The following is a 13525-nucleotide window of genomic DNA, read 5'->3' on the forward strand; positions in this document are numbered from 1 at the left end:
ATCTGACCACAAGATGGCCGACATCAGTCAGAGCGTTACCATGGAGACTCTATGTGGATCCAGATCACCTAATACATCAGTGCACCCCTATATCACCTCCAGCAGGGCGTAGACATTGATGTGGATGGTGGGTTGTCTCCTGTGTACATCACTACAGTATAGGACGCCTTCCATGCCTTCTAGAATCTGATTAGATCTGTTTTTTCAGCGCCATTTTGGGGCCTGAGCCAAAACAAACATCTCAGGGTCGAGGGATTTAAGTGTCGCAGTCCAAAAATTCCATAATGAAGAGGACGAGGACTAATCACATAAACACTAGGGACACTTCATTAACTCTTAATTCAGCCATAGGGCTCGGGTTTCAGGATCAGCAGCGGGATCCCGGGATTATGGGATGTTTATCATGGCCGCTCTGTACAGGAATCCACAGCCATGAATATATCATCCAGATATAATACCCCGGAGTATCATCAAACAGATGGACGAGGCACGACGGGTCTTGTACATGTCTTATATAAATATACGAAGGAAGGTGGGGAGTAACACAGGAATGATAGGGGGTAACACAGGAAGGATAGGGGGTAACACAGGAAGGATAGGGGGTAACACAGGAAGGATAGGGGGTAACACAGGAATGATAGGGGGGTAACATAGGAAACATAGGGGGTAACACAGGAAGGATAGGGGGTAACACAGGAAGGATAGGGGGTAACACAGGAATGATAGGGGGGTAACATAGGAAACATAGGGGTTAACACAGGAAGGATAGGGGGTAACACAGGAATGATAGGGGGGTAACACAGGAAGCATAGGGGGTAATACAGGAAGGATAGGGGGTAACACAGGAGGGATAGGGGGTGACACAGGAAGGATAAGGGGTAACACAGGAAGCATAGGGGGTAACATAGAAAGCATAGGGGGTAATACAGGAAGGATAGGGGGTAATACAGGAAGGATAGGGGGTAACACAGGAAGGATAGGGGGTGACACAGGAAGCATAGGGGGTAACACAGGAAGCATAGGGGGTAACACAGGAAGGATAGGGGGTAACACAGGAATGATAGGGGGTAACACAGGAAGGATAGGGGGTAACACAGGAAGGATAGGGGGTACCATAGGAAGGATAGGGGGTAACATAGGAACCATAGGGGGTAACACAGGAAGGATAGGGGGTAATATAAGAAGGATAGGGGGGTAACATAGGAAGCATAGGGGGTAATACAGGAAGGATAGTGGGGTAACACAGGAAGGATAGGGGGTAAAACAGGAATGGTAGTGGGGTAACACAGGAAGTATAGGGGATAACACAGACAGGATAGAAGGGGTAACAGGCAGGATAGGGTATTAACATAAGCAGGATATGGGGGTAACATACTCTATACATGAATTTTTTTTTTACAAAACTAGAGGCGGGGCTAGTAATGAAGGAGGCGGGGCTGTGACAACACCTAATATTACTTCTCAGCCTAGTAGGTAGAATTGCTGCAATATATAAGAATGAAAATGAAGCATAATAATGAAAATGTCCTCTACATGTAAAAAATACCAGGAATTGGGCGATGGAAACCCCCAACACGGGTGTAAACAGCCGGGAATTCCCACTGATTGCTGGCTCTGGTCATTTTCAGGGGGATTTTAATGACTCACCCTCCACTCTGCACGTAGTAAGGGGTGCGTCTCCGGAGCCTGGGTACCCAGCTGATTGCTGAAACTTTTGGGGGGTAGAATGTAACATTTCTCGTAGATGGAAGAACACTGTAAAAAGAAAGATAAACTGATCACATGAAATTCTGTGACATCCAGCAATAATTTCTGATCAATAAACTCAACATCAAGTGGGCATATTACATACAGCACCGCCAGTATGTTTTGGAGTGTGGGAGGAAACAGGAGGACCCGGAGGAAACCCACACAAACACGGAGAGAACATACAAACTCTTTGCAGATGTTGACCTGGGTGGGATTCGAACCCAGGACCCCAGCGCTGCAAGGGAGAAGTGCTACCCACTGAGCCACCGTAAAAAGCTTGGACATGAGTCCTCCAAAGTGGACCCTCGATCCTATATGAAGGTCTATGATGAATGAAGTGTCCCTTTAATTGATGATCTTTGCCCTTGTTGACAGACTTGTACCCACAGACTCCATGCGGGACAGATGTCTGCAGAATGGGAAGTGAGGACTTTCACAATCTGACACCATATGATGTACATGACATGTGTTTTCCTTCCTGTTTCATCTCCTCAGAGTAAATCATTTTGCTGACAGGAACATCTCCGCGCTTCCACTTCTGTATTTGCAGTTGCATATTGTAGATCGCCTTCCCTCTACCACTAAAAACTGTATAATCCTATCAAAGTTCTACTGATATCCCCCCAATACAAACAGCTCCGGGCTGCACTGAAGCCCCCCGTACCAACAGACTGTCATACTAAAGTATAACAGCAAACTAAACCCCTCAATTGTACTTAAAGGGGTTGTCCAGAAGTTGAAAAACATGGCGGCTTTCGACCAAAAACCAGGGCAAAGTCTGACCATGCACTGCCCATGGTCTGGAGAGGAGCATTCATGTGTTTCAACCTTTGGACAACCCCTTTAAGTCCCCAACCGCATTGTTGCTGAAGCTCTTGGCTATACTGAACCCCCCTCATTATTACATCCCCCACGTATACTGAAGCCCCCTCATTATTACATCCCCCACATATACTGAAGCCCCCTCATTATTACATCCCCCACATATACTGAACCCCGCTCATTATTACATCCCCCACATATACTGAAGCCCCCTCATTATTACATCCCCCAAATATACTGAAGCCCCCTCATTATTACATCCCCCACATATACTGAAGCCCCCTCATTATTACATCCCCCCGTATACTGAAGCCCCCTCATTATTACATCCCCCACATATACTGAAGCCCCCTCATTATTACATCCCCCACATATACTGAAGCCCCCTCATTATTACATCCCCCACATATACTGAAGCCCCCTCATTATTACATCCCCCACATATACTGAAGCCCCCTCATTATTACATCCCCACATATACTGAAGCCCCTCATTATTACATCCCCCCCCCCGTATACTGAAGCCCCCTCATTATTACATCCCCCACATATACTGAAGCCCCCTCATTATTACATCCCGATCGTATACTGAACCCCCCTCAGTATTACATCCCCCACATATACTGAAGCCCCCTCATTATTACATCCTGATCGTATACTGAACCCCCCTCAGTATTACATCCCCCACATATACTGAAGCCGCCTCATTATTACATCCCCCCCCGTATACTGAAGCCCCCTCATTATTACATCCTCCCTGTATACTGACGCCCCCTCATTATTACATCCCCCATGTATACTGAAGCCCCCCTCATTATTACATCCCCCACATATACTGAAGCCCCCTCATTATTACATCCCTCCCCGTATACTGAAGCCCCCTCATTATTACATCCCCCACATATACTGAAGCCCCCTCATTATTACATCCCCCCGTATACTGAAGCCCCCCTCATTATTACATCCCCCACATATACTGAAGCCCCCTCATTATTACATCCTCCCTGTATACTGACGCCCCCTCATTATTACATCCCCCCGTATACTGAAGCCCCCTCATTATTACATCCCCCACGTATACTGAAGCCCCCTCATTATTACATCCCCCACGTATACTGAAGCCCCCTTATTATTACATCCCCTACATATACTGAAGCCCCCTCATTATTACATCCCTCCCCGTATACTGAAGCCCCCTCATTATTACATCCCCCACATATACTGAAGCCCCCTCATTATTACATCTCCCACATATACTGAAGCCCCCTCATTATTACATCCCCCACATATACTGAAGCCCCCTCATTATTACATCCCTCCCCGTATACTGAAGCCCCCTCATTATTACATCCCTCCCCGTATACTGAACCCCCCTCATTATTACATCCCCCACATATACTGAAGCCCCCTCATTATTACATCCCCCACATATACTGAAACCCCCTCATTATTACATCCCCCACATATACTGAAGCCCCCTCATTATTACATCCCCCACATATACTGAAGCCCCCTCATTATTACATCTCCCACATATACTGAAGCCCCCTCATTATTACATCCCCCACATATACTGAAGCCCTCTCATTATTACATTCTCCCTGCATACTGACGCCCCCTCATTATTACATCCCCCACATATACTGAAGCCCCCTCATTATTACATCCCCCACATATACTGAAGCCCCCTCATTATTACATCCCCCACATATACTGAAGCCCCCTCATTATTACATCCCCCACTTATACTGAAGCCCCCTCATTATTACATCCTCCCTGTATACTGAAGCCCCCTCATTATTACATCCTCCCTGTATACTGAAGCCCCCTCATTATTACATCCCTCCCCGTATACTGAAGCCCCTCATTATTACATCCCCCACATATACTGAAGCCCCCTCATTATTACATCCCCCCGTATACTGAAGCCCCCTCATTATTACATCCCTCCCGGTATACTGAAGCCCCCTCATTATTACATCCCTCCGTATACTGAAGCCCCCTCATTATTACATCCCCCCGTATACTGAAGCCCCCTCATTATTACATCCCTCCGTATACTGAAGCCCCCTCATTATTACATCCCCCACATATACTGAAGCCCCTCATTATTACATCCCCCACATATACTGAAGCCCCCTCATTATTACATCCGCTACATATACTGAAGCCCCCTCATTATTACATCCCTCCCTGCATACTGAAGCCCCCTCATTATTACATCCCCCACATATACTGAAGCCCCCTCATTATTACATCCCTCCCCATATACTGAAGCCCCCTCATTATTACATCCCTCCGTATACTGAAGCCCCCTCATTATTACATCCCCCCGTATACTGAAGCCCCCTCATTATTACATCCCTCCGTATACTGAAGCCCCCTCATTATTACATCCCCCACATATACTGAAGCCCCTCATTATTACATCCCTCCGTATACTGAAGCCCCCTCATTATTACATCCCCCACATATACTGAAGCCCCTCATTATTACATCCCCCACATATACTGAAGCCCCCTCATTATTACATCCCCCCGTATACTGAAGCCCCCCTCATTATTACATCCCCCACATATACTGAAGCCCCCTCATTATTACATCCTCCCTGTATACTGACGCCCCCTCATTATTACATCCCCCCGTATACTGAAGCCCCCTCATTATTACATCCCCCACGTATACTGAAGCCCCCTCATTATTACATCCCCCACGTATACTGAAGCCCCCTTATTATTACATCCCCTACATATACTGAAGCCCCCTCATTATTACATCCCTCCCCGTATACTGAAGCCCCCTCATTATTACATCCCCCACATATACTGAAGCCCCCTCATTATTACATCTCCCACATATACTGAAGCCCCCTCATTATTACATCCCCCACATATACTGAAGCCCCCTCATTATTACATCCCTCCCCGTATACTGAAGCCCCCTCATTATTACATCCCTCCCCGTATACTGAACCCCCCTCATTATTACATCCCCCACATATACTGAAGCCCCCTCATTATTACATCCCCCACATATACTGAAACCCCCTCATTATTACATCCCCCACATATACTGAAGCCCCCTCATTATTACATCCCCCACATATACTGAAGCCCCCTCATTATTACATCTCCCACATATACTGAAGCCCCCTCATTATTACATCCCCCACATATACTGAAGCCCTCTCATTATTACATTCTCCCTGCATACTGACGCCCCCTCATTATTACATCCCCCACATATACTGAAGCCCCCTCATTATTACATCCCCCACATATACTGAAGCCCCCTCATTATTACATCCCCCACATATACTGAAGCCCCCTCATTATTACATCCCCCACATATACTGAAGCCCCCTCATTATTACATCCTCCCTGTATACTGAAGCCCCCTCATTATTACATCCTCCCTGTATACTGAAGCCCCCTCATTATTACATCCCTCCCCGTATACTGAAGCCCCTCATTATTACATCCCCCACATATACTGAAGCCCCCTCATTATTACATCCCCCCGTATACTGAAGCCCCCTCATTATTACATCCCTCCCGGTATACTGAAGCCCCCTCATTATTACATCCCTCCGTATACTGAAGCCCCCTCATTATTACATCCCCCCGTATACTGAAGCCCCCTCATTATTACATCCCTCCGTATACTGAAGCCCCCTCATTATTACATCCCCCACATATACTGAAGCCCCTCATTATTACATCCCCCACATATACTGAAGCCCCCTCATTATTACATCCGCTACATATACTGAAGCCCCCTCATTATTACATCCCTCCCTGCATACTGAAGCCCCCTCATTATTACATCCCCCACATATACTGAAGCCCCCTCATTATTACATCCCTCCCCATATACTGAAGCCCCCTCATTATTACATCCCTCCGTATACTGAAGCCCCCTCATTATTACATCCCCCCGTATACTGAAGCCCCCTCATTATTACATCCCTCCGTATACTGAAGCCCCCTCATTATTACATCCCCCACATATACTGAAGCCCCTCATTATTACATCCCCCACATATACTGAAGCCCCCTCATTATTACATCCCCCACATATACTGAAGCCCCCTCATTATTACATCCTCCCTGTATACTGAAGCCCCCTCATTATTACATCCTCCCTGTATACTGAAGCCCCCTCATTATTACATCCCTCCCCGTATACTGAAGCCCCTCATTATTACATCCCCCACATATACTGAAGCCCCCTCATTATTACATCCCCCCGTATACTGAAGCCCCCTCATTATTACATCCCTCCCGGTATACTGAAGCCCCCTCATTATTACATCCCTCCGTATACTGAAGCCCCCTCATTATTACATCCCCCCGTATACTGAAGCCCCCTCATTATTACATCCCTCCGTATACTGAAGCCCCCTCATTATTACATCCCCCACATATACTGAAGCCCCTCATTATTACATCCCCCACATATACTGAAGCCCCCTCATTATTACATCCGCTACATATACTGAAGCCCCCTCATTATTACATCCCTCCCTGCATACTGAAGCCCCCTCATTATTACATCCCCCACATATACTGAAGCCCCCTCATTATTACATCCCTCCCCATATACTGAAGCCCCCTCATTATTACATCCCTCCGTATACTGAAGCCCCCTCATTATTACATCCCCCCGTATACTGAAGCCCCCTCATTATTACATCCCTCCGTATACTGAAGCCCCCTCATTATTACATCCCCCACATATACTGAAGCCCCTCATTATTACATCCCTCCGTATACTGAAGCCCCCTCATTATTACATCCCCCACATATACTGAAGCCCCTCATTATTACATCCCCCACATATACTGAAGCCCCCTCAGTATTACATCCCCCACATATACTGAACCCCCCTCATTATTACATCCCCCCCCCTTGTATACTGAACCCCCCTCATTATTACATCCCCCCGTATACTGAACCCCCCTCAGTATTACATCCCCCCGTATACTGAACCCCCCTCATTATTACATCCCCCCCCCCCTTGTATACTGAAGCCCCTCTCATTATTACATCCCCCCGTGTACTGAAGCCCCCCTCTCGTCCACCGCCTGCATCCAATTCCCACAATAATATTAATTACAAATGATATAAAATGTGTCAGTTCTGTCTGGTGTATAATCAGAGCCCCCGCCATGTATCTAATTGTATCACACCGAATACTCATTGCAGAACATCTAAATTATATCTATTCTTCCCTATTAGCAGGATATTAAGTATTTTTTTTACCTTAGGAAAGAAAGTTCGGGTGACAAAATGTTTGTACTCCAGGAATGGGATTCCCTGGCTGCGGTTTAACTCTTTGGTCAGGTCGGTCATATCGGTCTGTAGCTCTGCAAATCCTGCAAGAACACAAGACAGGAAACTTTACTGTACAATGAAGAGATCTAGGAAAACATGATAATCCAGATTATTAGGAACAAATTTCACTTAGTGGCAAAGTTTTGGATGAAGAGGATAATTAGCCTCCTTATCTATGATATGTACTCAGGGCCCCCTAATATACAGCGTTACTCTGACTGGTGGAGCAAGGAGCCTATTGCTTCCTGCTCTACTGTAGCTCTTAATTGTATAGGTATCCTGATGGGGTCACCGTAGGCCCATCCCTGCAATTGCACAGATTGTGGCATGGATTTGGATACAGAAGTAGCACCAGGGTCCTAGTGCTCTACACCGATTTTGCTTCACCCTAAGAGTGCAGTAAAGTGAGACTGTTTCTGCACAGCACAACAATTGGTGAACTGCTGCAAATAAAGTGCTATCCTTTCTTTACCTTTCCGGATCTCCTCTCGTATCTGCGACTCCATCTCCTCCATCTGCACCAGGGTCTTCTGCCAGTAGCGCTCGGCCCGGCGGCTCTTGGTGCAGAAGATGAAGAGTGCTACAAGAAAAAGAATAGTTAACATCACAGGAGAAGACCCACATGGGGTGAGGAGGGTGCCCTTCCTACTGGGCCCAGGGGGTGTCTCCGCCCCTACAAAGAGAACAATGTTATACACAGGACATTATAGCTGTGGGGGCCTGGTACAGATTTGAGGGGGTGACCTACACACCCCTCTTTCCTACACAATTGTAATATATAAGGTTATTTTTTTTTATATTTTTTGCTTATATTTTAGTATGTGAGGTCTCCACTAAATAATAAAACAGTATTTTTAATAGCCAGTCCTTACTTTGTAGCACACAACTGTGCCCTTGATGCTTCCAGCTGTTGGTGCTGCCTGAGGCCAGAGGCTCAACTCGCCTCAGTACTGATGCCCCCTTGTCAGAATCTTCCAGTTATGTCTCTGGACATGTGATAGAAGCGATCCCAATAATCACAGCATCCCAAAATCCAGGACTTACCCACTACACAGAGCAGTAACAGCACAATGAAGACGACTATGGAGACGATGATGGAGGTCTCTATCCCGGCCAGGTGCAGCATGGTGATGGTCTGGTTAAATTTACCCACTTGTATCTATGAGATACAGAAAAATAAGGAGAAGATCAGAAACGATATATATATATAGACACAGATGAGGTGACACTGCAGGCAACGAGAAGTGACACTCGTATCAGTCAGACTGGAAGTGACTGCACACCCGTACCTGCCAGTGACAACCTGACACCTTACACTTCGTTCTCACAAGGGAAACGTGTCACTTTCATCGGCGCAGAAGAGTTTGAATAAATATTTTCCAAAAAAAAAGGATTTGCATAATAATCTACATACAGCAATAACCTGCGCATACTAATAATCTGTATAAAAATCTGTAGATAATAATCTGCCTGCAGCAATAATCCACATAATAATCTGCATAATAGCCACATATAGCAATAATCTACACAAACATATCTGCATCTGCTGCATAATAATCTGTACAACAATCTGTGAATAATAGAACGAAACTGCAGATTATCTCAATAATAATATATAATGATAATCTCCATAGGGAAATGATATGCAGATAATAATGACTTATGGGTAACATTTGCATAACGATCTGCTTATAACAATATCTGCATGTGCGGTAATCACAATATGCACATTGATAAATATGTTCGTAATATATGAAAACATAAATCAAAATCTATATAATAATAACTTGGTATCGCGATAATCTGCATAATAGATGTATTATAATAGACGTAAAATAATATAATATATTATTAATATGAGTATAAGAGAAGTATAAGATGTATAATATTAGTAATATAAGTAGATGGAATAGTTTTATATATATAATGTTGCCAAACACAAAGGGGGAAAATTTTTTTTACATAACATCACATGAAAAGGGGAAGGATTTAGATGTCGGGGAAAATCATCTATTTTATCCATGTGCAGGTTTAAAACGGAGGTATAGAAAATTCTACATTTTCATGAAATGGCGCCATGAAGGATTAAAGCTTAGTGTATCCGCTGTGCCACCTAGTAAACAAAATAGGAAGCACGGCATCCTCACTTAATTGGTCAAGTAGGTGGAGCAATGTACAGGAAGCAAATTGACTTATTGGATGAGACCCTACAGATAGGCGGGGTTATCCACACTCTGCACCTCCCCTTTGACTAGTTAATCAATAGCAATTAATATGCATAACTGGTTTAATGTTTTAATGGTGCAAAACTGCAATACCAAATACAGCCACATGGAAAAGGGTGGCGCTGTTTATAGGGGAAAAAAACAAACCTGTCCCAATTCTTTATGAAGAAAACCCTCTAAAGGAAGATGACACATTGTTCCCAGCTCAGTGGGGGATTTCAGGTTTTATAGGGGAATTCTTACTTTTCCATCATCTGATGAGATGGCAGGAAAATAAGACAAATCATAAGAGGAAGAGAGAACAAGGACTATTCTGATCACTCCCCCCATCTTGATGAAGGGCAGTAGTCACCGTCCCCCTTCATGTGACCTGTCTATGTTTCCACTGGTGACTAAATTGGTTGTCCTCAGCGATCAATGTGATCTGTGAGAATAACTTGCTCAATCTCCCTGCAGTGCCCCCGCAGGGGAAATAAGGCATTACACATCATCCATTTATATTATTTCAAGATTTTTTTTTTGATATGACATGAAATCCCTGTGTGGGAGTGTGGTTTCCTACTTACTGTGACAGGTAGGTAGTGGTCTGAAGAGCTCAGCGATTCATTGATGCTACAATGTATAACTTTGTCATTAAAGACGATGAGCTCGCAGGGAATCTGCCCGACCTTGACTTGATATTCATCCACCCTCAGGCCCAGGTCGTCGTGTTCTTTCTGTAAGACACCGGAACATTAGAGTTGGACCTTGATAACTCAATGGGTCCTTAGCTTAAATTTTTGGGTTCCTTACATGTATGACCAGAGTCAGAGGTTCCCCGACGTGGTGCTTGATCAACTTCTCCTTCTTGGCGGTAAAGAACATTGGATCGGGCTGATATTCCAGGGTGAACCTGTCGTCCAGATGTTCCTCTGCCGTGTGGTCGTCACTAAGGTCGGTCTTCTCCTCGGACACATAGATGCCATTGATGTAGAACCCGACGCTGACGTTCTTTCCCTCCAGGGTGGAGTTTGGGGCTGTGGGGGATGGGCAGGTGACCATGATGTCACTGAGAACTGTGCAATTCTATGAAGAGGAATCCAAAGATTAGCACTGGCCCTTACATTCCACTGTACCAACCACGGAGACCGACCACGACTGTACCAACCACGAAGACCGACCGGCCATCTAATGCGTATGGTGGTGTCCCAACTATCTCCTAGCGCCATCAAGCGCAACCACGGCTGTACCAACCACGACTGTACCAACCACAGAGACCAACCGACCATCTAATGCGTATGGTGGTGTCCCAACTCTCCCCTGTCCCATCAAGCACAACCACTGAGACCAACCACGGCTGTACCAACCACGGAGACCAGCCGACCCTCTAATGTGTATGGTGGTGTCCCAACTCTCCCCTTGTCCCATCAAGCTCCACCACGGAGACCAACCACGACTGTACCAACCACGAAGACCGACCGACCATCTAATGCGTATGGTGGTGTCCCAACTATCCCCTTGTCCCATCAAGCTCCACCACGGAGACCAACCACGACTGTACCAACCACAGAGACCAACCGTCCATCTAATGCGTATGGTGGTGTCCCAACTATCTCCTAGCGCCATCAAGCGCAACCATGGCTGTACCAACCACGACTGTACCAACCACAGAGACCAACCGACCATCTAATGCGTATGGTGGTGTCCCAACTCTCCCCTGTCCCATCAAGCACAACCACTGAGACCAACCACGGCTGTACCAACCACGGAGACCAGCCGACCCTCTAATGTGTATGGTGGTGTCCCAACTCTCCCCTTGTCCCATCAAGCTCCACCACGGAGACCAACCACGACTGTACCAACCACGGAGACCAACCGTCCATCTAATGCGTATGGTGGTGTCCCAACTATCCCCTTGCTCCATCAAGAGCACTGGAGGAGTGTCCTCACACTGCTGTGTTCTTATCTCTCTGAGCTGACCTGCACCACAGCTCTTAGTAAAACAGTCGCAGTCTTTTGCTGGAATACTCCAGCACACAAAGAGTAGATTCTGGTGCAGTACAATGCACAGACATAAGAGCACAGCAGTGTGAGGAAAATCCTGCAATGAATCTCAATATAAACCTATGAAAACCCCATTGTCCCGGATTCACAGGCTGTCCCGCTATTCTTCAGGGATCCGGGAGGACACTCACCATTATCCCTCCCTTGTGATTTGTAATCTTCATCTTCATGTCTTGTACCAGGTCGAATCTCTCTCCGGTCAGTGTGATGATGCGGCCCCCACTGAGGACAACGTAAAACACGGCTTATTCAGGAAACCTATGAAGACCCCACAATCCTGTGCCCACCAAGCAAAGGTCCTGTGCCACCTAATGCACCATCACCTGATACATTGTTACAGACCCTCAGAGATGCCCCTACCTCATGTGACTGCTCCTCGGCTCCATACTCCTAATCACTGGGTTCTCTTTGTACTGGAAGGTGAGGTTACCATTCAGACACGACCTTCGTTCAAACTGGACACAGACAGGGACGGTCACGGTTGGACCCGAACCCATTGCTGGGACGGTGCAGCGGATACTGCTCTCGGTGCGTCTGTTAGGAAAACATAGAAAAATACATGAAGGTATGGAATAGAAACCATCAAAAGGAAACAGTCAGCAGGTGGACCACAGACTGCAGCCAGTGCTGTGTATTGTCCCTGGAGAGATGTGTAATCAGACCTCACACTGCTGTGCTCTGTGCTCTCTGCAGCCAGTGTTATGTATTGTCCCTGGAGAGATGTGTAATCAGACCTCACACTGCTGTGCTCTGTGCTCTCTGCAGCCAGTGCTATGTACTGTCCCTGGAGAGATGTGTAATCAGACCTCACACTGCTGTGCTCTGTGCTCTCTGCAGCCAGTGTTATGTATTGTCCCTGGAGAGATGTGTAATCAGACCTCACACTGCTGTGCTCTGTGCTCTCTGCAGCCAGTGTTATGTATTGTCCCTGGAGAGATGTGTAATCAGACCTCACACTGCTGTGCTCTGTGCTCTCTGCAGCCAGTGCTATGTATTGTCCCTGGAGAGATGTGTAATCAGACCTTTGTGTATGTTGTTAGTAGCAGCAGAACTGTGATATATGGATTTACCAGGATTTATTCCAGGATTAGAGCTTCTTCAAGAGTGCTGGAGGTGTGTCCTCACACTGCTGTGCTCTGTGCATTGAGCTACATCACAGAATAAAACCTATAGCAGGATTCTGGTTGGCCTTTTCAGCAATCACTCAGAGTAGAGAGAAGGGGACATACATCAGCGTAATGCAGAGAGCACAGCAGTGTGAGGAAACGCCCCCAGGTCACTTGGAGAAGCTACAATCCTGGAATATAAATCCTTTTATCACAGTCCTGCTGCTACTAACGATGTACAGAAA

The 13525-nt window shown here is 46.1% G+C and overlaps 1 protein-coding gene across 2 annotated transcripts in view; it reads right to left on the reverse strand.

Moving 5' to 3' along the window:
• PLXND1 (plexin D1) overlaps positions 1-13525 on the reverse strand; it is a 93704-nt gene that overhangs the window by 19758 nt on the left and 60421 nt on the right. For both annotated transcript variants that reach the window (XM_072128997.1, XM_072128996.1), the window contains exons 16-23: positions 12535-12708; positions 12306-12396; positions 10924-11196; positions 10698-10847; positions 8951-9065; positions 8379-8486; positions 7835-7947; positions 1648-1755 (exon numbers count right to left, since the gene is read on the reverse strand). In XM_072128997.1, coding sequence (XP_071985098.1) covers positions 1648-1755; positions 7835-7947; positions 8379-8486; positions 8951-9065; positions 10698-10847; positions 10924-11196; positions 12306-12396; positions 12535-12708 — 1132 coding nt within the window. The remainder of the gene's footprint in view (positions 1-1647; positions 1756-7834; positions 7948-8378; positions 8487-8950; positions 9066-10697; positions 10848-10923; positions 11197-12305; positions 12397-12534; positions 12709-13525) is intronic.

Source organism: Engystomops pustulosus, chromosome 10, assembly GCF_040894005.1.
Source record: "Engystomops pustulosus chromosome 10, aEngPut4.maternal, whole genome shotgun sequence".
Taxonomy (NCBI): domain Eukaryota; kingdom Metazoa; phylum Chordata; class Amphibia; order Anura; family Leptodactylidae; genus Engystomops; species Engystomops pustulosus.